The following is a 22,512-nucleotide window of genomic DNA, read 5'->3' as shown; positions in this document are numbered from 1 at the left end:
GTGTGAAGGGCGTTTGATCGCGTTGATCTGCATGCGTTGTTGATACGAGACCGTCTGGCCAACCCGTACATAAAACGGCCCCTTTTGCCTGAGCGACGAACGATAAAGATAGCCCCAGCGCCATCCTCCATCATCCTTGCGCTGTCCTTTGAACGGCCAATAGTCCAGTAAGACCATGTCGAACATAACAGCTCATCATTTCCTGCCCCCAATAACCACACTGCGCCACTGTGCACAGGTGCATCACTCATTCCAGCCATCGGCGTAAAATACTTACATCAGCTTGTATCAGGAGAGCTTGATCGAAATCTGGTTAGCGTTCTGTATTCAAAATGACTAAGCACCGCGGAAACGGAGAAACAAGCGATCCGGGTCCTCGCCAAACCCACAAAAAATCACCTTACCGTCTTTTTGCATCTCATCCCAATCAAAGACACGGCCGGAGCGCACGTTTTTCGATTCACCCCAGAAACACATCTACAACAGCGTAACGATGGCCCCCAAGAGCAAGAAGGCTGGTGACACCATCTCCTCGCGCCTGGCGCTTGTGATGAAGAGTGGAAAGGGTGCGTGCTTCAATGGCCTATTCTCGCCCTGAAATTGGATTGCTAACTACGGTCGATTTTTAGTCACCCTTGGCTACAAGACCACCATCAAGACCCTGCGTGTGAGTACATGCGAACGAACCGGCGAACAAACGGAGTAGAGGAAGAACTGCGAGATACTGACTGCAACAAAAGTCCGGCAAGGCCAAGTTGGTTATCATCGCCGCCAACACTCCTCCCCTCCGCAAGTCTGAGCTCGAGTACTACGCCATGCTTGCCAAGACTCCCGTTCACCACTTCTCTGGTAACAACGTAAGTATCGCCTCGTCTGAGATGTGCCGTCGGTGTGCGGTCAAGCGCAGATGGGAGTATTCGTCTCTAACGGGATATTCATCTCTAACTGGGAAATAGATCGAGCTTGGTACTGCCTGCGGTCGTCTCTACCGCTGCTCCACCATGACCGTTCTGGATGCTGGTGACTCCGACATCCTCTCCAGCCAGTAAGCGGAGGGTTGGGATCGTTATGTCTGAATGATGAATGTTGGCGGATCTGCCAGATTTCATGAGATTTTAGATATGACAATATAAAAATTCAAAGCCCCAGCATCTGTATACCTTTAGGCACCAGTAAAATCAGTTTAGCAGCTTAAGTAAATACAGCAGAAAGCTTGCGAGTAATTATCGACGCATGCTGCATTGTATCTTGAAACTCTCCGACGGCCTTTGTAGCCTTACAAATCCGCTGGATGCGTCATATCCGTTGCGGGCGGTGATTGGCGGATATTGGAGAGGCTAGGGCTTACCTAGGGCTTTGCCACTCGTTAGCGGGAGTTGATTGGAAATCAAGCCAAAGTGCCCCCAGCCAAAAGAATCCCTTCTCTTTTTGCTCTTCGACACCACCCTTTCGACAAACCCATCACCCAGGTTGCATAAACAGCAGTCAAAATGGCTCGCCGTCCCGCCCGCTGCTACCGCTACTGCAAGAACAAGGTGCGTGCGATATTCGAGATTTGAGGTTTTTTGTGTGGATTTGGCGGGCGGTCTCGCTTGTGGGCCGGGATTCGCTGGGTGAGCGAGGCAAGAGAGCTCGAGAGACCGCCAAAAAAAATCGAGTCGCCAGGGATCTGCTGTCAAGAAAAAGGAGATGCGATATGGTAGCGATGGATACTAATAAGATTCTCGATATAGCCCTACCCCAAGTCCCGGTTCAACCGTGGTGTTCCCGACCCCAAGATCCGTATCTTCGATCTGGGACGTAAGAAGGCTAACGTCGACGACTTCCCCCTCTGCGTTCACCTCGTCTCCAACGAATATGAACAGCTTTCGTCCGAGGCTCTGGAAGCCGCTCGTATCTGTGCCAACAAGTATGTCTTGACAGCCACCGAACCCGATTTTCGCGACGAGAAAAAGGATATGAGAAGGGAAGAGACAATATTAACGATGGACTACAGGTACCTCGTGAAGATCGCCGGTAAGGAAGGTTTCCACCTCCGTGTCCGCGTCCACCCCTTCCACGTCATCCGTATCAACAAGATGTTGTCGTGCGCTGGTGCCGATCGTCTCCAGACCGGTATGCGTGGTGCTTTCGGAAAGCCCCAGGGTAAGGTCGCCCGTGTCAACATCGGCCAGATCATCCTGTCCGTCCGCACCCGTGACTCCCACCGTGCCACCGCCATCGAGGCTCTCCGCCGCTCCATGTACAAGTTCCCTGGTCGCCAAAAGATCATCGTCTCCAAGAACTGGGGTTTCACCCCTGTCCGCCGCGAGGACTACGTCCAGCTTCGCCAGGAGGGCAAGCTCAAGCAGGACGGTGCCTACGTCCAGTTCCTCCGTGGTCACGGTCAGATTGAGGAGAACATGCGCCGCTTCCCTGATGCCTACTCTACTGAGGCTTAAATGTTTGTTACGTTAGCGTTAGGACTGAAAAGGAAAGGGATCTTGCTGAATAAATAATCGTTCATGTTCACCTGGCCATCATATTGAATACCAAGATTGTAGTGGAAAGTAGATTCGAACTCAGCTAGATACGAACGTGGATTACTTCATCCTTTCCGTTCACACCTCCAGCTACGAACGATTTTATGCCTCGCGAGGTCAGATTATAGACCTGTATGAAATAGCCCTGTGCAAGAAACAATCGAAGCGTCCAAGTCTGTCTACGATGACGAAACATCTACCCCATCTTCAAAGTATCACTTAGAACCAAGTTGTTCAACTGCACAAAGTATAAACATCCGTATCCATATCCCATCAACACAATCAGTCTCAAGTAGTCCCCCTTCATCATTGAATCATCTGGATGCGATTCAATCCAAGATGAGTTAAATCATAACATGCCCCGTCATCTTAGAGCCTAGTCCAAGGCCAGATTTATCCTATGCCCCCTGCGCCCACAAGCGGTAGTATGCAAGGTAAACTAGACTTTAACTAAACTATCCGGCTCAACACGCAGGATATCCTCCGCGTTATCCTCGTTCTGGATGAGGACGCGGCCGCGCTCCGCGGCGCCGATGACAATGTAGTGTGCGTCTTGGTAGCGGACGCGGGTGCCAGATGGGAACTGGGACTGGGGCAGAGCAGATATGGTGTTAGTTATGACAGCTGAGAGACGGACAAGAACGTTGGTACATGGGTTTGTAGGAATGTTTGTTTGGGATGGAGGCACGGGACATACTGCCATAGATGGTCTTAACGATTTAGGTGATAGATGGATAAATAGATGTCTTGTTCGGTGCCAAGAGCAAATAACACTGATGGTGTGATGGAAATTTGTGTTGCTTTGCTGTTGAGGACGTATTTATACTAGATGTTGGCAAGGCTGAGAATGTTAGCTATAGACAGGGGAGGTAGTATATGAACGTCCGAGGCACGAGCCAAGGCAAGGCTACTTCAGCTTGGCCATGAGAACAAGGCTGAAAGATTCCTACGACCTGTTGACAGCCAATACGAAACTGGGGTTGAGGCACAAGGCTGTATGAATGTCTCAGTATGCCTAAAATCTTTTGGATTGCTAGAATCGCCTATGGCGCGCCCTACCAATGAAAACATGGCCATAGCATGATTATGGTAAGAATATATTCGTATAAGCATAATTATCTGTTTCAAACACACAGGTAAGGGGTGATTATCTAAGGAATATATTTCTGAGCCAACCGCTCCTCTACATGCGCCTCTCATGCTGTTATCATGGTAGGAAGCTGCCGTGTAATTGATTGAAGACGACGCCGCCGTTCAAATCAAAAAGTCCATCACAAAAGGAAAGTCAGGGAAATCATGAGCAAGCAGATTGGTGTATGTGGATGTACAAAATAAACAATGTACGTAGGCTTGGGAAAATAGGAGGATGAATATATGACAGATAGAAGTGAGTTTCCAAGCCCTATGGACCCATATACAGGAAAAATGATTAATTGGTGACCAGCACCCAGAGGTATCAACATATGAACGGCACATGCACCTACACATCCCCCCAAGCCCCAATACCAGGCGGAGCAGGTGCAATGGCACTCCCACTATCCACACTCCCCCCAATGTCCCAATAATTGCGGCTCGAACCGGTCAAGGTCCGACGGCTGGAGATAGCAGACATCTTTGCGCTCTGGCTGGCGCAGCTAGAGCTAGGACGGCGGAGGTGTTGGCGAAGCACAGGCGACGAAACGCCAGTCAAACCTGAATACTGTGATTGCCGACGCGTCTGCGTCTGTGACCTCGAATGGGCTCGCGCAACAAGCGGGTGATGCTGACGGATGATGGCAGCGCGGCGGGACGCGTCTTGCGGGAGTCGACGGGTGCTGTGGACGTCGGGATTGCTTGACCGGCGACCAAGGCGGTTGCGGAGGTAGCGGAAGACCATCATGATGTCGAGCTCGCGTTCCCAGTATTCTTTCTCTTGCTGGTAGCGAGCGGACTCAGATAATGGTTCAGCTGGGCTGTTTGGATAATCGTCGTCTTCGATGCCCCATTGTGCTGCGTGCTCGCGAGTAGGATCTTGAAGAGTAGGCATGAACTGTGGTGATGAAATGGAATCGAGGTTACTTGTAGATTCCGCGGCGGGCCTTGCAGACGTAGACGGGTGGTTGTCCTCTTCTGGTAAACTGCCAAGAGGAATCCCAGCATACTGGTTAGGGATGTCGTTGGCCATGTTGAGGTAAGTTGTGAATGCTCCTGGATGCTCGCAAAGCTGGTTGACGAGGGTCCCCAGCTCCCGGGCTATACGTTGAAGCAACTTAGTCTCCCACGGATCACCGCCTGTCGCTGTCTCTGATTCCTGGTTCAGTATTTCGTCTATTTGCTTTTCCACAGCCATCTCCGCAGGGTCCTCCTGGTCCTCCGACTCAGGCAAGGCCTCTCCAAATATGACTGAGAGTAAGGAATCGTCTATGCCAATTAGGTCACGTATGACCTTGCGCGTGATGCGATGCCAGAATGATTCATCCTCCTCGACTTCGGGTTCGGCAGATGGTGTGTGTTCCCCCTCGGGCACCGCTCGAACGCTGGCTGAGCGATCTGAAGGGCTAGCTTGCGTGACAGCTTCGACGTTAGATCCGCTTAAACGACTATTGCGCCGCCGTCGAGTGGCTTTCTCAATCTCATGTAGAAGAGCACGACTCTGCTCCATCCTCCACTGTTCGATCCGCTGCCACCGCTCTCGATCAGCATCGGTATGTTCTTGATCAGCATTGGCGTCCAAATGACGCTGCACGCTTGAGCGGCGCCGATGCCCCAGTTCCGGCCGTCGTGTGGGGTTATACTGCTCGTGCTGCCACAGCTGGTTTTGCACAGTCTGGCTAGACGCCAGGAAACTTCCTAACCCGTCGTGAGCGGGCAGTTGAGCAGGAGCCTGATCCCCTCGCAGACTATCGAATCGCGGAGCCGACTCCGGACCAGGCAAGGGCTCTCCGAATGCATGGAGCTCGTCATCGAGACTATCGAGCTCTGTCCCGTCTTCGTCGAGCGGCTCATCGAGCGTGCCGTCGGCCTCACTCTCCGGCTCGCGTCCCGACCTTGTATTAGTATCGAGGGAGCCAAAGTCGCTGAGGCGCGACGCTCCCACAGTGCGCGGGCTCCGGGGAGTGCGCTCAGTAGAGGTCGTGTGAGTGCGGGCGGTGATAGAGGGCTGGGACGGCGAGAAGAGAACCCATTCCGTAGACTCGGTCTCGCGAACTTCGGGGAGAGATTGAGGGATATCAAGGGGGGACGGCTGCGGAGCAGTATAGGATGGACGCCGACGCGGGACTTGCGGTGGGAGACGAAAAGCCATGGATTGAACACCGTATACACCGTATCGTTAAGGCGATAGTCGAAGTCTGGACGCTCGAAAGAGATAAGATGAGGTTATCGGTCGGGGTGGATCCCCGCGTGAAAGCGTGCGTGAAAGCGTACAGTTATCGTCAAATGCTATGGTTGAAGACGAAATAGACGTGAGGAGAGGGGAAAGTTGAATCGAGAAGAAAGCTGCCAGATATATATAAAGCAGAAAAAGCAAGTCAGGGATCCAAGACAAAGCGAGGATGAGATAAATGAGGGCGACTTGACTGCCCGATAAGCCAACCGGTGATCGCCCCAACCAGTTGAGACGGAGGGCCTAAGTGTGACTTAAGACGTGGCGCTGTTACAGAAGGTATGATACTGCGTCAAGGCCAGTGCAAGGTAGTGATGAGATGAAAGGAACTGATAAGAAATAGCAACAAGAGACGTAACAGAGGCGGTGCTGTGGTGCGGTAAGGCTGTTGGGGAGTGGTGATGATTGTTTGCGGATGATGCAAGACAACGCCCAGTCACCCGACAAATTGCCAACAATCTACTAGTACTTGCCAGTTTACGTTTAGACTGCCCTATATCAGGCAAGTCAGGCAAGTCAGGCATAGAAAATAAAGAAAATATCCTGATTTCTCATCTTCGATATCATACCCATCTACTTCGCTTGCCTGCAGATATCGTGATCATCCCACCGCCTGGAGACATGTCATACAGACCGCAAGAGGGGCGATTTCTGGGTCCCGTCTCGACTCCAGTGCCATGACTGTGGAACATCGAGTTTCAAGTCTCGAGTTCCTGCCAGGAAGGCTGGCCCGGGAGCTGACTCCGCTACAGTGGACTGTATTGTAAGAGGCTTCTTTCTCCTTGCTCCTTTGTGGAGCAGTTCTGCTGCAGTTCGGCCTGGGAGGCTGAAACAGCGACCTATGCGGACGCGGAACGTCATCTCGATATCAGACTGCCAAGTATCGATTTCAACGATTTCAAGGCTGAGAGTCTTGAAAATCATAAGTCTAATTCATTATACTCTGTAGATAGTCTATGGCGTGTCTCGCTTGCTAATCATGATGCGAAATGCAAATGCGAATGCGAATGCAATGGCAATGCGAAATAACGATTATGCCATCCGTCCATCCAACCATCATCCATGGATGGGTGTCGGTGGGTGTCGGTGGGTGTCGTGTCAGATCACTCTCCCGCCAGAGCCTCTCCCACCCAATCCATCTGCACCGCACTCACCCCTCGCGCGTAGCTGCGGTTGGTAAACACAAATTCGTTGTACAGGATCGCCTCGACCTTCTTCCCGAAGAGAACACTAGATGGGTGGATTGCCACTGTCTGGTTCCCCACCACCGTGCGGTAGCTACCGTCGGGGACAAGGCGAGCGGTGTTTGTAGCGAACCCTCGCAGGAAGCTCTTCAATATGAACACAGGAGACGGTTCTCGGATGGACGAGGAGTCTGAGTCCCGTGACTCGGTGGGACTCGGAAGCAGTTTGGCCTGTCGGCATTGAGCCGTCAGTTGCTTGCGGACGTCCTAAGGACCCGAATATTAGCCGTGAGGGTTGCTTAGAGACATGGTATCTAGGTAGGGCAGCAAACTTACCATGACGGACTGCATCGCCCGATGCGAGACCAGATGTCGCTCAGCCCATGCCTTCCGGTCAGTGTTCTCCGATGCGTAGGCCCGTACTGTCGCTAGCATCGTAAGATGGTCGCCTTCTCGTCTGTATAGATCGCGGCGAGCTGCCTCGGCCGCTTCTTTCTTCTCTTCTGACGTGGTGTTTAGAAATATGTTCTCCACACTCAGACACGATATAATATCAATAACGTCAGTCAGACAATCCGGTCCAAAGTCGGACGCGGCAAGTAACACCCGGCCTAACGTCGGGGTGAGCGGAAGTTTGGCGATGTGCGACCCGGTCTCACTGATCTTGCCGGTTTCATCGAGGGCCTCGATACTCAGTAATTGGAGGAGCGCCTTCTCTAGAGCTTCTCGTGGAGGCCGTGTCAGGAATGGGAACTCAATGACATTGTCGACCCCTCGAGCCTTCATGTTGAGTATCGCCTGGCTGAGGTCACACCGTAGAATCTCCGGCGTATTGACCTCATCTAGTGCCAGGTAGTCTTTTTCTGTATATAGTCGGTAGCACTGGCCAGGCGCTTCTCTTCCAGCACGACCCTTGCGCTGGATAGCAGCGGATTTCGAGATAGGCTTAACAAGCAGCGAGTCCAATCCAAGCCGGGTCCGGAACTGCTTGATCTTTGCCTTTCCACAATCCACGACATAGCGCACACCAGATACAGTCACAGAAGTTTCAGCAATATTCGTAGCCAAAATGATCTTGCGGGTGCGTGGCGGCGCAGGGACAAAGACTCGCTGCTGAGCTGCTTGGGGAAGCGCTGCAAAAAGTGGGAGAACTTGTATCTTCGGTAATGAAGGGTCCATCCCTGTGGCATACTCGTTGACCAGATTTTCCAACGCTTCAACCGTCTCCTGTCCCGTGAGGAAGACCAGAATGTCGCCTGGAATCGGTTCTTTATAGTGGATCTGGAAAATGACCTTTAGGGCAGCATCAACAAAGTCATGCACGGGTTCCGGCGAATATATCGTCTTGACCGGAAACTGACGGCCCTTGATATGACACACTGCGATACCATCTTTCTCTGACTTCTCTTCCTTCTGCAATTCCCGAGCTTTGTATCCCTCCACAAAAAATTCTTGTAGACTCTCCATATCAGCCGTAGCACTCATAACCACAGCCTTGAGCGGCACACCTCCCCTTCCCTCCCTCTTTCCAGAAACAAGGTTCCTCAAGAACCCCATGACAAGGTCAACATTGACTCCCCGCTCGTGGACCTCATCAACAACAATGGCGCTGTACTTCGTCAACCACGGATCATGCAGCATCTCCTGCAGCAGCATCCCCTCAGTCAAAAATTTCACCCTTGTGCTCGGTGATACGGATGTATCAAACCGCACCGAGTAACCAACTTTACTCGCCGGCGACGAGGATCCCAACGGGGTCCCCATTTCCTCCGCCACACGCCGCGCGAGCGAGATCGCAGCAACACGTCGAGGCTGCGTGATAGCAATGCATCCACCAACAACCGCTTCCTTTTTAGACCCGTTTTCCTGAACGATTGTAGTCTTTGTCGGCCGGCACCACGACTCGTCAACAAGAAACTGTGGAATCTGCGTACTTTTTCCGCTACCGGTCTCACCGATCAAAAGCATGACGTCGTTCTTGCGGAGGTGTTGTCGGATTTCGTCGCCGTGCGCGAAAATAGGCAGGTTTTTGCGAATCTCATAGAGCATTTGCGCTTTCTTCTTGAGCGAGGCGGTTCTTCCGTTCTCTTCGTCTTTGAAAGGTCGGCTATGCTTCTTCCGCTTGTGCTTTTGATTCTCGGGTTGGTCTTTCGGGAGCGATTTGGCGATAGTTGCTTCTCCAGAGTTATTTACTGCCTCGTCTTCTTTTCTATTCTCATTTTGTTCAACAGCAGCCGCTTGCGACTCGGAGGTGTTCGACTTCTTCGTTCGGTGCAGGCGAGTTTCGTCCGCGAGCTGATCGCGCTTCCGTTTCTTGTTCTTTTTGGAGACATTTTCCTTGTTATCACTTGGCCTCTCTCCAGTCTCTGGACTCGGCTTTTTGTTCGATTTCAGTGGCTTTCCTTGTTCGACGATAGGTGCCGCGTCTTCGTCAACGAAGACGGTGCGAACCCGTTCGGGCATGGCAAGTCCAGCAGAACAGCGTTGTATCTGCTATATCTCTAAGATGAGTCTGTGAGTTATTGCTCGAGCAGTTGTCTCCTTGCCTGTTATCTTTTTGACTTTGACGATTTCGGATCCTGATCCCCAGAAAAATTCTGGGTGGAAGGTTATCTTATCATAAACTGGTCTTGGCATCCCGCCCCAGCACCAAATAATAATGCCTCTTGAGAACCCTTTTCTTAACTTGCAGTGACTGTTGGCAGCCGGATGATGTTCTTATATCTAAGGTTTGTTATCGAATTTGTTGCTTTATTCCCTCAAGTTTGTTTCTATGGATCGCAGATCTTTAAGTTTTCTAAGATACCTTCCACTGCTGGACATGATCGGGTGTCTATATATATATATCCTTTATATATTCTTTCTATATCTAACACTTCATATCTTCATCGTTAAAATATAGGCATCAATGGTTGACTCAATGTCGTAGCCCGCTTAATCCATACCCCAACCTCTAACCCGCCGGAAGACAAATGCGCGGTCATTTTTGAGACCGAATTCGGCCCAGTCATCAGTGAGTTTGTCGTAGCTCCAGTATCCTTTCCAAACCAACTTGGTGTTTCTCGAGGGGTTTGGGTGAAAGGGACTAGCATTCGTGGGCCGTGCAGCAGTTGACCGGAGTGCTAAGTGGAGGACATATACATATTTTTCTTTCACGCCTTCGGTTTCCACCACAAGATCCCGGGGGTCTGGCGTGGTGGATAAATCATCTTTACTTGGGAAGGGATTTGTGGCCTGCTCAGGAGGATCGGTCGGGGATGCTGGCTTGGAAAGGCGCCAGCGACCCCGTTGAGCACGCTTCAATATGTCCATGGCAACAGAAGGGACTGGTTCCTGAGTCCCACTTCCCACACCGGCATTTCGAGGAGTTTGCTTACGGGATGGTGCCCGCGCAACCGCCACATTCGCTTTGTTGATATAGGGAACTAGCTCAACGGGCTCCACTGTCGTAAGTATGTAAATGACCGTCCCGTCGGGATAGAAGCGGAGGTAACGGTAATATGTTACTATATGGATCGGACTGTTCCAAGAAATATTTGAATATGCTGACGCCGCACCAGCGCGTGTGTAGTTTACTGTGCTGATATATACTCCCGTGAAGCGAATTCGCGGAAAAGAATGGAAAACCTCACTCCACGACGATAGCGGACTCGGTAGCTGAACCGGAGCATGGGCGGGAAATGGCGTATACCGTGGCTGAGGCGCTAAGGTGTGTTCAGGGTTGCCGTGGATGTCGCATGCAAACGAATAATGCATGGATTTGAAGCCGAATTTGGCTCCTTGACAGAGTCGTTTCCAAATATGTTGTTCATGTGCGAAATGATAGGCAAAGCGTTTGCATACCAGCGCCATCCGGGCAAAAGCTGCTGGATCCGCTAGGGCAACATGACTTAAAATCTCGACTATGACTTCAGACGGAATATGCGCGATGGGGCATGGAGGAGGTGCGTCGCCTTCGATTATTGGGTCCGCAGGTAGAATGGGCGCACTGGCAAAGGAGTTGATAAGCTCCGGCGTTGGTACAATTGGTGTTTGGTCTGTTGCTGTTGTTTTGGCGGGCTCACTCGGTGCACCTGTCTGTGATGTCTTCTTCCATGCGTTGGCGAAGTGCTTGTTCCTGTATTTCTTGTCGACAGCAGCGTCGAGCTGAAGAAATTAACAAATTGAATCAACAGTGCGGGTTACGTATAGCTATCTCTACTCACTCGATATGCTTTGCGGTAGTGCTGAAGACTGTCTCCTAGGTTCCCTTCCGCCTCCCTCTCGACTGCTCTTTCGAAATGCTCAAGAGCCGACCGAGGTTCTGCCCGGGGCTTGCGCGCGTGGAACACGTCTTCTTCCTCCGGTTTTGCCAGTGATAACCGATCAAGCCCCTGGGTTATCTCGTTCTGACTATATGATGCCGGTCCTTCCTCGTCTTCGTCATCTTTGCGCGCTGATGCTTCATGGCGAGTAGGGGGAAATTGTCGGGGTTGAGAAATGGCAGCTCTGCTCGGAGTCGTCCGTGACGGACCGGGTGCAATAGTAGTTTGAGTTTTTCGTGAGACTTCCTCACGCCACTGGCGACGAAAAGACTCAAGTTCCGCGTTGTCCTCCATTGATTTGCTCGATAGAGGCTCTGGCAAGCAGTCTAGATAGAGGTCCACCGGTCGATAAGCGAGCTTCAGTGGGGCGTGGGCGAGCACCAGCGCCAGCAAGAAGGTCGAAGAGGAAAATAATGATAGAGACAGCAGAAGTAATCAGGTTGAGGTCAGGAATGTCATCATATCATCAGCAACTGCAAAGACGATCAACATGCAAGTATGAGGAGTGACTAAAAGCATGGAGGTATGACTCGACGAGGTTGATGCTTATCTCCGGCTAGCGACCGCCACCGACCGAGCCGGAACATTCTTTTCTTGCGGCATCATCACTACGTCTCTTACTCACTGATTGTCCTCTACTTCCTCAACTACCCAATGCGCTGGATGAATTAAGATAGGAATTAGTACCTCTACTCGGCCTTTTGGATTCTCGGCGGCTCTGAACGACCTCGTTGAATGAATGTCCTCTCCGGGCACTCAAGGTACTTCCTGGGACCGATATCGCTCCAACAATTTGACCAGCATTGAATTGGACGGCCACTCGGCAGAGACATGGAATTGGGCCGCAGAAGATACAGACATGGCGGCTACTTCTGGGACAGGGTCGGTTTCTACAGTAGAGGCTAGCCCGGCAGGCGAAGTCTCTATCACTCAGAAAATGGTCTCTGCAACCTGTGGCAGTGTCCTAACCGGCCTCTTAGGTAGGCAACCACGCTTGGTTTTGACCTGCAGCTTTGATAAATGCCTTTTTGAGAAGAGCTAACCGTTTTCTAGTGACTCCCCTAGATGTCGTTCGCGTTCGATTACAATCTCAGTCACCTATCAAAAACACTTCACCATTTACGTCACACACGACGCCTACCCTAAAAAATGCCCCTCCCAACCTTGGAGTCACTGCTTGCTGCCGAGAAGTTTTCTGGGGAGGTCAAAACTCGGAAATATGTATGGTTGGACCGAGCGGGAGTGCTCTGGGGGCCACCTCCCAGTCAGTTGCCGAGTGTGCGGTGGAGGAAACCCAACGCAGGACCTTTACGTCTACCTTAGATGGTCTGCGGAAGATTGCTCGGAATGAGGGCGTGCTCACGCTCTGGCGTGGGTTGAGTCCGACGTTAATGATGGGGATACCAGGAAATGTCATCTATTTTGCCGGATACGACTGGTTGCGCACCGACGACAGGAGTCCGATCAAGCGCGTCGTCCCTGGCGCATACGTTCCATTCGTTGCGGGAGCAGTTGCGCGAGTTGCAGCAGCCACTGCTATAAGTCCGATTGAGATGTTCCGGACGCGGCTGCAGGCGACGCCCGGCACTGGCGCGGGACATTTCAAAGCCACTTTGGAGGGCCTGTATCAAATGACACAAGCCAAAGGTTACGGCTCCTTGTGGCGGGGGTTCACTCTCACCATGTGGCGCGATGTGCCATTTTCTGGACTTTACTGGTGGGGATATGAGGAAGTAAAAAAATCGATCATCGAGGTTCGAAAGAAGGCACGAGGGCATAACCCGCCACAGACCGCGCCCTCGTCAACGCAGCTGGGGACCTCCGATGTGGAGGGCAACACGTTCTTGGATAGCTTTGTCGCAGGGTCGATATCGGGCGCACTAGCCGCACTTGTGACGACACCATTTGACGTTGGGAAAACACGCCAGCAGGTGTTCCGCCACATGGGAGATGATGCGCCGAGCACAGCTGGCAGCAAACTCCCTAAGGGGCCTCTTCAGCCGGAGCAGCTTTCTCTGCCAAAGTTTCTCTTGCACATCTTCCGTGAAGAAGGTGCGGCGGGTCTTTTCCGTGGCTGGGTAGCCCGTTGTCTTAAGGTGGCCCCGGCTTGCGCTATCATGATCTCAACATACGAGGTTGGCAAGAAGTTTGCACGGGATGTCAATGAGCGACGGCAGTCTCCGCCTGATGGTAATGTCTCGGACGCTTCTTAATTCATGCTCTTTATAATCTCAAACTCCAATCTTTCTTATTCGGAACCTGCATTCTGCGGGCCTCTCGTCACAACCTGTTCTTCGACTTTTGAGCGATCTCTACTCATGCGACTAGTCTCCGCTATTTATACGACTCAAGCATTCAGCCAGCTTGCCGGTTCGCTTGTTGAGCACAAGGTAATTTTGATGATACCACATCCTATACGGAATATAGAGCTGCTTTGTTTCTTCAAGATGTCTGTGGAAATAGACGGGGAGGGACTTTTGTTCTGAATTCTTGCGTCTGCATATTTTGTACAGTACATACCTTCAACTCTGTATTCTTCTACAACAAAGTCACTGCGAAGTAGAAATACTGTCAACTCCTTTCATTTATTTTCTTTTGCCACTTACTACTCAGAGTATATACATAGCAGCAGCTCAGTCTTATTTGTACTTGCTGTTGCGGCAGTGGACGAGCTTCAGCCATTGCGCGCGGGGTCATCTTTAGCTCGCGACGATCTCCTCGCCATGACCGAAGGATTCAAAGCTCTTCTGCTTCCCCCCCTCTCGGAAATCGGGAGGCTGAATGCCAATCTTTAGAATGCTGACACAGCCTTCTTGATCACTCAGAACCCGAGAGTCATCTGCCGTCGTATTGACTCAACTATGTCAGATGACGTCTGGCGATGACTTCCTTTCACTCCATCAGGGGCCACCTCTATATTAGGCAGCTAGGCGGAATTGATGAGGGTATTTTCTGTTACCATCTTTATGAATGGCACTGAGTTTCCTATGATATGGCGGGCGATATCATCACGAACGTGGAGTAAGTGACCCTATCCCCCTGGCGCCGTTTCCTTCAATTATGGAGTCAAAACTGATGAAGTTACAGCATTGTTGCTATCCCTGCGATAGGGGCCGATCGCGGAGGTGCATGGACTGGAGAAGACACGCAATCGCCTTGGTTGACGACAGAACTTCGCAGGTTCATCCCGAATGCGCGCGTGTTACTTCTCGATCATGGAGAACTAGGTGTAGAGGATACACTTGATTCGCTAGCGACAAGGCTGCTTAATAAATTGCAAGAAGCCAGGAAGTCAACGGTACGTCTTTAGAACTTGTTCTTTATTCAGTCAATAATCTTAGTCTTCTTCAGAGCCGCAGGCGACCTATCTTCTTCATCTGCCACAGCACCGGCGGAGTTGTAGCAACAGCAGCGCTTGTCAAAGCTAGTCGGTCACCCTCGCCGCTCGATTCAGTTTTTTCAAGCTGTTATGGGATCGCATTTTTTGGAACGCCTCATTATGGCTCAAGCTACCTCTCTGCGCCCGAGTTTGGTAGGAGTATCCACCGTCTATTACGTCTCAAACATACTATACCGACGGGGTTACGTGAGACTTTCAAGCCACGACATGAGCAGTTGCAGCGCCTTGCTGGACAGTTTAGGGCGATCTCAGCGGACATGAAAATATGGACCTTCTTGGAGACCGTCGACTCGGTCTTCACGATAACCGATACCGAGACTGGAAGCACGATTGACATGCACGTTCCCATCACCTCCATTCGGTCAGGCCTATTAGGGTTTGAACATGAGAGCGAGCTGCCTCTCGCCACCGACCATGTCGGCACAGCATCATTCAAAGGTCAAGAAGCCACGGCCAGAATGGATTTTATCAGGGACCTTCAGTCAAGCATCTCTACGGCACTAGAACTGTCTATCATGTCTGACGTCCCGCTACAGGTTGAGCAGGAGGTCATGGTTCATGTGAATGGATTTTTCGAAGACACCGCAAGAGGTGTCAGCAGGGAGTCTCCCCTACAACTATGGTCGACAAAAACCCCTCTCGAGCAATTCTTGGAGACTGGACCTACAAAATGTCTTGAAGAACGACTAAAGACATCCACTAGACTATCCTCTGGGACTCTAGACTCCGATACAAGTGATTTCAGCAGGCCTACAAGCGCTCCTGCTGAACTGTCGCAAATTGACTCTCGTTTGCGGGATCCAGATATAATTTCGCTAGAGGTCGTCCCTTCGAGACCCTCAGTGAAGAGGAGTAGAAGTTTTCTCGCCCAGCACCCATCCCAACAGCAGCCCTCTCCCAGGATTCATGTCACCGAGCCACCTATCGAAGGGTATTTTGATATCCAGTCAGAGGGCTCAGCATCTGAACGGCGTATTTCTCATGAAGATTCCGGTGATGAAGGTACCGAGAACGACGAGATTGAGGCGTCAGACAATCTGGGCACTATTAGCCCTAGCCAGAGAAACCTTTTGTTAGTGATGCAACACCATGGCGAATCCTTGACCGAGGCTAACGGTTTTCATATAGATCTAGTCTCTCGTCAAGATACCGAGAGTTTCTCAATGTGCCATTTATGGAGCGCACACCTGAGGAGCGGCCTCGGATGATCCCCAGGTTCGATAGACCGGAACCAGGAACCGAGAAAATGATATGGGTCCATGTCCCGTACACGCATACCGACTGGGTGCCTGCAGTTCTGTCGAAGACATGCAAGGGCAAGACAAAACAGAACCTGTAGGCATTGTAACTGCTGATTGATAGCTTGAAGCTTTCTAACCTCAATATTCTTGTAGGTTCAGAAAACTTGTTAATCCTGATAACTGGTACTCGAACCTCATCACAGCTCGCCATTTGGAGCCACATGCGCGCTATGTACGCCCCGCTTGCATCCATTTTAAGCTGGATTCCCCACCTATCAAGGCTTCAGAGCCTCATGATCCTCAATTAGCGCTCTATGTAAGTCTCACTCCTAACCACAGCATTATGTCGAATGCTAACTGCTCTCCCAGCTTCCATATGTATGTACCTTACCTCCATTTTATTGCTCTTAGTCTGTGTTAATTGTATTCAGCTTCATTGGGATACATACTGGAACCTCCTACAACGACGGCGTGTCATAGAAGAACGGTTACGGCAAGGAAGATCTCGACCAGTACCAGACGACATATCCCGTTCTAGCCTCGAATCCAAGTTGATATGGAAATACCTAGGCAACGAACCCCCAATTCATATCCGCCGAACACTAGATCAGTTTGGATATCCTAATTTGCGCTCAACAGTAGCGCGAGACGACGATCAGATGCTCTGGAAACGGACTAGGAAAGCAATTAATCTTGTTGATGAGCTTGGTAATTCACTCCCGCTGCACGACAGATCTGATCTCCAGAGCTCCGTGTTCGTGGACGGGAAAGTGCTTATGGTCGACCAGCTGTGGCTCTGGATCGTGGACCAGAAAACGGTGGTTACTTTCTTCCCTAAGCAGGAGCCGACGACAGTGGAGGGAAAGTTTTACGAACAGACAAATCTGTTTAACAGCATCTACAATGAACTCAACGGGGATCTTGCAAGGCGTTTTGAGACGGCCGGTGATCTTGCAGCACTGATTGTGCTGCACGCTGTGACGGTCCTCTTCGATAGGACATTACATAGTGATCTCCAGATTCTTCGTATCTTCGAAGAGTCAATTAGTATCCTGGTGCGTAATCAGCCCTCCGAGCGGCAACCACCAAACGCAGCGAGCTAACAATTTAACAGACCGAACTAACGACCAAATCTTTCAAACAATTTCGCAATCGAGGCTTTGTAACAAGACCCGCAGAGTACAACAAGACACGTGAAGGACGGATCATGACAGCCGCTGAGCGCGAAGAACGTGATCGCGAAGTAGCTCAACAGAACCGTAACGATCTCTCCTCGATGCTGGAGCTGAGGGATATAGTGGACGAGCTGGGAACAATCATGAAGCTGCTCGAACAGCAAACGAGCACAATAAATGACATGGCTAAGTATTTTGAACACAGAGGATACGGGAAGCGCTTTATCCTCGCCTCACTGGCGAGATTGGATGAATATCGCACTCACATTTCGGAGATGAGGGAAAATGCTATTGCCGCGCAGAAGGCTGTATGTCCCACCTCAACTAGATGTTACACACCTCTGGTTTATATGGCATACATTACTTTGATACGTTCCGGCTAACATTGCCCAGGTAGAGAACTTGCTTGACCTGAAGCAGAAGCAGGCTAATGTCGATGAATCCAGGCTGGCTCGGTGGGAAGCGGAAGTGACGCAGAGTCAGTCCCGAGCCGTAATGGTCTTTACAATTTTCACAGTCATGTTAGTCAAGCTCCGCCCATCCAAATTCGTCTCAACCCATTCAACCTCCGCTAATGCAGACGCTATTCAGCTTCCTCCCCCTCTCTTTCTTCACCTCTCTCTTTGGCATCAACGCTCGAGAATGGAGCGGCGAGCCTACGAACCTCACCCTCCAAACAATGCTTATCATAGCTGGTAAGCCATCCCCTACATCTCGCTTAACCACATAACAATCCTGTCTACTGCATACTAACGAGTCAACCACAGGCCCAACATCCATAGCCGTCATAGTCTCCGCCCTCCTCATAGCCTTCAGCGAGCGGCTTCGTGACACACTCCTAAAGTTCCAGAAAATCATATTCGGCCTCTGCAAGGACCTTATCTTCACACCTCTAGCTGCATTTTTCCACCAGACCTATCAGCGTGACCAGAAATCGCCCCGGCGATCAAAATCCTCCCTGGCGTCCACAACAAAGACTAGTAAGACCTCGCGGATCGGCGATCGATTTGGTCGGTATCTTGCCTCTTGGCGATATAGAGGTGACACGGAGGAAGACTTCTGGAGAAGGGATGATGAGCGTGAGAAGGGTGGGTATAGTAGTAGCGCTACGGCTAGCAATCTGAATGGGGCTGGGTATGTTGCAAGAAGGACGGAGGGAACTGGAGAGGGGATGACGTTGCCGTCTGTCCTGGTCTCGGAGGCAAGTGGCCATGCTGCTAGTAACGGGCATGGGGGTTATGTAGATAGGATGAGGGGTCCGTTGGATGGAATGGTGAGGGAGAGACATCCTGCATAGGCTTGGTAGAGGCATGGGATGGTTTGGTATAGAAGTCTAAGCAGTACGTTTATAGCCGAGGAATACGAGTGCCTAACAAGACATTGACTCGCTCCTGTTCTAGCGCGCGGAAGCAGGAAAAAGACAGGTGCTGCGCTGCTCTTTAGTGCTTTAAGAGGGCGCAGGTAGTTGATAACTTCTGCTAGCAATGCAGCGAAGCTCTACAACAGGTTACAAGGGTAAGAGGCTAAATGACATAGTCATATTCGTGAAAGATATAATACATACTCCCCTGACTTTATGCCAACAAGGTAGAGTGGAGATGATAACCAACAGTGCGTAGGGATAACAAGAGGTATAGGATATAGGTAGGTAGGAGGATAGTGAAGTCAGGATGAGTAACACAAGGACATATAACACATTAAAGACATAAGGAAATAGTACATAGAGATCTCAAAACATATCATGGATGAATGCCCATTGTATGCAAAGACACGCTCGAAAGAAAAACTTCTAGTAAAACACCAATATGGGTACAATATGAGATGATAGGTTGAGTTGAGCAGCTTAGAACATGCCGCCACCCATGCCGCCCATACCACCCATACCACCCATGCCGCCAGGGGCAGCAGGGCCCTTCTCCTCGGGAGCTTCAACAATAGCAACCTCGGTGGTACCGAGCAGGGAAGAGACACCGGAAGCATCAACGAGGGCGGTGCGGACAACCTTGAGAGGGTCGACAATACCGGCAGCGATCATGTCAACGTATTCGCCCTTGGCGCTGTCGAAACCACGGTTGAAGTCCTTGGAGAACTCATCAGTGAGCTTGCCCACAATGACGCTGCCCTCGAGACCGGCGTTCTCAACAATGGTGCGGGCAGGGCGGGTGATGGCGCTCTTGACAATGCTGACACCGAGCTGCTGGTCGAAGTTGGCAGGCTTGACGTTCTCAAGGCCATTGGCGGCGGCCTTGAGGAGAGCGGTACCACCGCCGGGAAGGATACCCTCCTCGACGGCCGCACGGGTGGCGTTGAGAGCATCAACGACACGGTCCTTCTTCTCACCGACCTCGACTTCGGAAGCACCACCGACCTTAATGACAGCAACACCGCCAGAGAGCTTGGCGAGACGCTCTTGGAGCTTCTCCTTCTCGTACTCGGAGGTGGTAGGGTCGGCCATGACGCCACGGATCTGCTCGCAACGCTGAGCGATGGCGTCCTTGCTGCCCTCACCGTTCAGGATGATAGTGTCCTCCTTGGTGATGGTGATGGAACCAGTGGAGCCGAGCATGTCGGGGGTGAGCTTCTCAAGCTTGATGTCAAGCTCGTCAGTGAAGACGGTACCGTTGGTGAGGACACCGAGGTCACCGAGGATGCTCTTGCGGTTGTCACCGAAGCCGGGGGCCTTGACTGCAGCAACCTGGAGCTGGCCACGGAGCTTGTTCAGGATGCAGACGGCAAGAGCCTCACCCTCAATGTCCTCAGCGATGATAACCAGAGGGCGGCGGAGAGTGGTGGAAGCCTCAAGGGCAGGGATGATGTCCTGAACAGCAGAGATCTTCTTCTCGGAAAGGAGAATCAGAGGCTTCTCGAACTCAACCTTCTGAGCCTTGGCGTCGGTGATGAAGTAGGGGGAGGTGTAACCACGGTCGAAACGCATACCCTCAGTAACCTCAAGCTCGTCCTCAAGGGTCTTGCCCTCCTTGACAGTGATAACACCCTCCTTGCCGACGCGCTCCATGGCAGTGGAGATAAGCTTGCCGACGTGGGTGTCACCGTTAGCAGAGATGGTAGCGACCTGAGCAATCTCCTCTCCAGTAGTAATATCACGCTTGTTCTGCTGGAGGTAGTCGACAGCGGCTTCGACAGCAGCCTGGATACCGCGGCGCAGATCCATGGGGTTGCAGCCAGCAGCAACGTTCTTAACGGTCTCGGAAAAGATAGCGCGGGCGAGAACGGTAGCGGTGGTTGTACCGTCACCAGCGAGTTCGTTGGTCTTGGAAGCGACATCCTGTAGGAGACGAGCACCGAGGTTCTCGAACTTATCCTGGAGCTGGACGGCCTTGGCAACAGTAACACCATCTAAGCAAATTAGTGAATGTAATGACAACTTTTGACAGGGTTGTGTAAAGGGATAGAGGTAAAAATGATGACTAAAGCGCGAACGTACCCTTGGTGATCTTGGGGGAGCCGTAGGGGGATTCGATCAAGACATTGCGACCCTTGGGACCAAGAGTAGATGTGACAGCCTTTGCAAGGGTGTCGACACCCTTAAGGAGCTGAGCGCGAGCTTCAACGCCGAACTTGAGTTCCTGCCCAGTTGTTAGCAATTTTGCTGGAGCTATCCGGAGAGCTGCGGAAGGCTGGCCGAAAGCTCCTAGGGCCTCTTTTGAATCGCAATTGGTATCCAGCTTACCTTGTGAGCAAATCGCTGCTGCTGAAGGTTCAGACCAGCAGGCTTGGTGAAAGCGGCGCGCTTGGAAGCGGCAGAGAGGACCGAAGTCCGGGAAGAAAGAGCTCGCTGCATGTTGAATAGGGAGAGGGAGAAGGAGAGAAGGCAATTAAAACAAGGTAAAAGCGGATATCAAGCACACAAGTATCTGTCCGATCAAGACTCCCGGAGCAGAACGGATGGAAGAAGGAGGATGAAGAGGATGAAGTAAACAAGAAGGGAGGACAACAAGGAGGTGAGAGATGAAGCCAAAGTCTCGAAAATTTTCCAGGCGTTTCTCGATCTCCGGATTTCTTGGCGGCAGAAGCTCCTAGAAGGTCACGTGGATTTTAGTATCCGAGGGAAGTCCTCGGGTCGTCGGAACGATCTCGTAGCCGCCTCGATCTACTCTATTATCTGTTCTGTTACTTCCATTGGGGATTGGGAAACTCGGATTGTTTGTAATGAAGGGTCAATGGCTCAATGGGTGTCCAGGGCAAGGTTCCATACGCACTCCCGTTCCTTTTCAGCGATATCTAGTAGGAGTATTTCTTGATTACTGCCGTAACTGCCGTATGCACTGATGCGCTGCAAAACAAAACCAGCCAACCTCAAATGCCAGGTCGTAAGATCGTCAAACGCTGTCGGATAATGTCATTGCAATTATGCCAGGCACTATCCCGTAGATAACCGTTATACCAAACCAATTCGTCCCGCGGATAAGATAAACTCCCAAGCGTGTCCTGCAGTCGTTGATAATGGCAGTACTGAAGGCCAGGAAAGGCCGAGAGGATGTCATTAACAGGAAATGGGTCTGGAAGAACATCCCCAGTCAAGGGCAGCCCATGGCTTTGTTGCGGTGAGAATATACGTAGTATCCGCTTGTATCCGGGGCTGAACCGTGGTATGCACATCAATGCTATTGTATGCAGCGCTAGGCTGCTCAAAAGTGAAGTTGATCGACATGGGGATAACTGCTTAGTCTGCGAGACTGTCTGATATCCCTCATATATGCTCGTCTTTGGTGCAGCTGGTTCGGAATCATTGTTATAAGCCAAATGACTTGCTTCGCGAGTGATTCGTTTTCACCACAGGTTGAGCCCCTGAAGAGTTCCCTTGAATTTAGAGCCTTTTTTTTTTTTTTTCGCTGCGATTGTCTTGCATATGTCGTTATCTGATAGACTAGAAGGAAAGACTTCGGGCACTTGTAGGTGACTATCTTGCTTTGAGGCTGCGGTGAGAGATTGCGTAGTGATTCCTGTTTGTCATTTAGCAATCCAAGGTAGCTTGCTCCAGATGCTACTACTTTCGATGTATCACCATTAAAATCGTGAATACGAAATCTCGTGATGTTGAGCTGGGGAATTTCTTCTGGCCAACATTGTCGTGCTGAGGTTCTGCACTCCACCGATTCCCAGTTTGAGCTGTCCTGACCCCTCGTGCAACTGGGCTCTATCTCTGTAGTAACTGTCCTTTGTTGTCCTTGCATTTTCTTGCATAAATGCTGTTCGTTTCCTTCTTCGTAGAGCCGGAACTTCTTTCTCAGTTTGACGCGGCGGAGCGATCTTTGCCAAATGCTGGACGATAGCCCCGTTAAGTGTAATGTGGTCTAAAAG

General features: G+C 51.1%; 9 protein-coding genes across 9 annotated transcripts, besides 1 other annotated feature; 4 read left to right on the top strand and 5 right to left on the bottom strand.

The window, feature by feature from the left end:
* Nucleotides 1-22,512: part of a sequence feature (contig 1.104 1606..297769(-1)) that runs on past both edges of the window.
* Nucleotides 431-1,157, top strand: ANIA_06082 (60S ribosomal protein eL30). The gene is made up of 4 exons (XM_658594.2): nt 431-566; nt 630-667; nt 741-857; nt 957-1,157. The coding sequence occupies exons 1-4, from the start codon at nt 494-496 to the stop codon at nt 1,047-1,049; spliced, it is 321 nt and encodes a 106-aa protein (XP_663686.1). The 5' UTR covers nt 431-493; the 3' UTR covers nt 1,050-1,157.
* Nucleotides 1,441-2,510, top strand: ANIA_06083 (60S ribosomal protein uL16). The gene is made up of 3 exons (XM_050612022.1): nt 1,441-1,535; nt 1,734-1,909; nt 1,997-2,510. Exons 1-3 carry the CDS (start codon nt 1,491-1,493, stop codon nt 2,439-2,441), a joined length of 666 nt encoding a protein of 221 aa, XP_050467011.1. The 5' UTR covers nt 1,441-1,490; the 3' UTR covers nt 2,442-2,510.
* Nucleotides 2,962-3,225, bottom strand: ANIA_11498 (uncharacterized protein; the record flags this gene model as incomplete). The annotated part of the gene is made up of 2 exons (XM_050612020.1): nt 2,962-3,111; nt 3,220-3,225. The coding sequence occupies 2 exons, from the start codon at nt 3,223-3,225 to the stop codon at nt 2,962-2,964; spliced, it is 156 nt and encodes a 51-aa protein (XP_050467010.1).
* ANIA_06084 (uncharacterized protein) lies at nt 4,003-6,154 on the bottom strand (the record flags this gene model as incomplete). The annotated part of the gene is made up of 1 exon (XM_658596.2): nt 4,003-6,154. The coding sequence occupies exon 1, from the start codon at nt 5,803-5,805 to the stop codon at nt 4,003-4,005; it is 1,803 nt and encodes a 600-aa protein (XP_663688.1). The 5' UTR covers nt 5,806-6,154.
* Nucleotides 6,990-9,533, bottom strand: ANIA_06085 (putative ATP-dependent RNA helicase (Hrh1); the record flags this gene model as incomplete). The annotated part of the gene is made up of 2 exons (XM_658597.2): nt 6,990-7,337; nt 7,407-9,533. The coding sequence occupies 2 exons, from the start codon at nt 9,531-9,533 to the stop codon at nt 6,990-6,992; spliced, it is 2,475 nt and encodes an 824-aa protein (XP_663689.2).
* On the bottom strand, nt 10,005-11,768 carry ANIA_06086 (SCF ubiquitin ligase complex subunit HRT3; the record flags this gene model as incomplete). The annotated part of the gene is made up of 2 exons (XM_658598.2): nt 11,276-11,768; nt 10,005-11,216 (listed from the first exon to the last, which is right to left on the bottom strand). Exons 1-2 carry the CDS (start codon nt 11,666-11,668, stop codon nt 10,005-10,007), a joined length of 1,605 nt encoding a protein of 534 aa, XP_663690.1. The 5' UTR covers nt 11,669-11,768.
* ANIA_06087 (putative mitochondrial carrier protein) lies at nt 11,963-13,908 on the top strand. The gene is made up of 2 exons (XM_658599.2): nt 11,963-12,354; nt 12,428-13,908. Exons 1-2 carry the CDS (start codon nt 12,114-12,116, stop codon nt 13,585-13,587), a joined length of 1,401 nt encoding a protein of 466 aa, XP_663691.2. The 5' UTR covers nt 11,963-12,113; the 3' UTR covers nt 13,588-13,908.
* ANIA_06088 (uncharacterized protein) lies at nt 14,367-18,487 on the top strand (the record flags this gene model as incomplete). Its single annotated transcript, XM_050612013.1, has 10 exons — nt 14,367-14,395; nt 14,462-14,672; nt 14,726-15,846; nt 15,903-16,109; nt 16,169-16,331; nt 16,447-17,070; nt 17,130-17,498; nt 17,584-17,711; nt 17,782-17,885; nt 17,958-18,487. 10 exons carry the CDS (start codon nt 14,367-14,369, stop codon nt 18,485-18,487), a joined length of 3,486 nt encoding a protein of 1,161 aa, XP_050467009.1.
* hsp60 (chaperone ATPase hsp60) lies at nt 18,732-21,150 on the bottom strand. Its single transcript, XM_658601.2, has 3 exons — nt 20,882-21,150; nt 20,636-20,777; nt 18,732-20,547 (listed from the first exon to the last, which is right to left on the bottom strand). The coding sequence occupies exons 1-3, from the start codon at nt 20,990-20,992 to the stop codon at nt 19,034-19,036; spliced, it is 1,767 nt and encodes a 588-aa protein (XP_663693.1). The 5' UTR covers nt 20,993-21,150; the 3' UTR covers nt 18,732-19,033.

Source organism: Aspergillus nidulans, chromosome I, assembly GCF_000011425.1.
Source record: "Aspergillus nidulans FGSC A4 chromosome I".
NCBI lineage: Eukaryota > Fungi > Ascomycota > Eurotiomycetes > Eurotiales > Aspergillaceae > Aspergillus > Aspergillus nidulans.
The sequence above is the reverse complement of the archived record's forward strand: the minus strand, read 5'-3'. Positions and strand labels throughout refer to the sequence as shown.

Excerpts from the sequence above, each read along its gene's own strand:
- ANIA_06082 (XM_658594.2), top strand. The coding sequence starts at position 494 with ATGGCCCCCAAGAGCAAGAAGGCTGGTGACACCATCTCCTCGCGCCTG. Across the intron at positions 567-629 it reads TGTGATGAAGAGTGGAAAGG|TCACCCTTGGCTACAAGACC; the intron begins GTGCGTGCTTCA and ends GTCGATTTTTAG. Across the intron at positions 668-740 it reads CCACCATCAAGACCCTGCGT|TCCGGCAAGGCCAAGTTGGT; the intron begins GTGAGTACATGC and ends CTGCAACAAAAG.
- ANIA_06087 (XM_658599.2), top strand. The coding sequence starts at position 12,114 with ATGTCCTCTCCGGGCACTCAAGGTACTTCCTGGGACCGATATCGCTCC. Across the intron at positions 12,355-12,427 it reads TGTCCTAACCGGCCTCTTAG|TGACTCCCCTAGATGTCGTT; the intron begins GTAGGCAACCAC and ends ACCGTTTTCTAG.
- ANIA_06083 (XM_050612022.1), top strand. The coding sequence starts at position 1,491 with ATGGCTCGCCGTCCCGCCCGCTGCTACCGCTACTGCAAGAACAAG. Across the intron at positions 1,536-1,733 it reads ACCGCTACTGCAAGAACAAG|CCCTACCCCAAGTCCCGGTT; the intron begins GTGCGTGCGATA and ends TTCTCGATATAG. Across the intron at positions 1,910-1,996 it reads GCTCGTATCTGTGCCAACAA|GTACCTCGTGAAGATCGCCG; the intron begins GTATGTCTTGAC and ends GATGGACTACAG.
- hsp60 (XM_658601.2), bottom strand. The coding sequence starts at position 20,992 with ATGCAGCGAGCTCTTTCTTCCCGGACTTCGGTCCTCTCTGCCGCTTCC. Across the intron at positions 20,778-20,881 it reads AGCAGCGATTTGCTCACAAG|GAACTCAAGTTCGGCGTTGA; the intron begins GTAAGCTGGATA and ends ACAACTGGGCAG. Across the intron at positions 20,548-20,635 it reads CTCCCCCAAGATCACCAAGG|ATGGTGTTACTGTTGCCAAG; the intron begins GTACGTTCGCGC and ends TAATTTGCTTAG.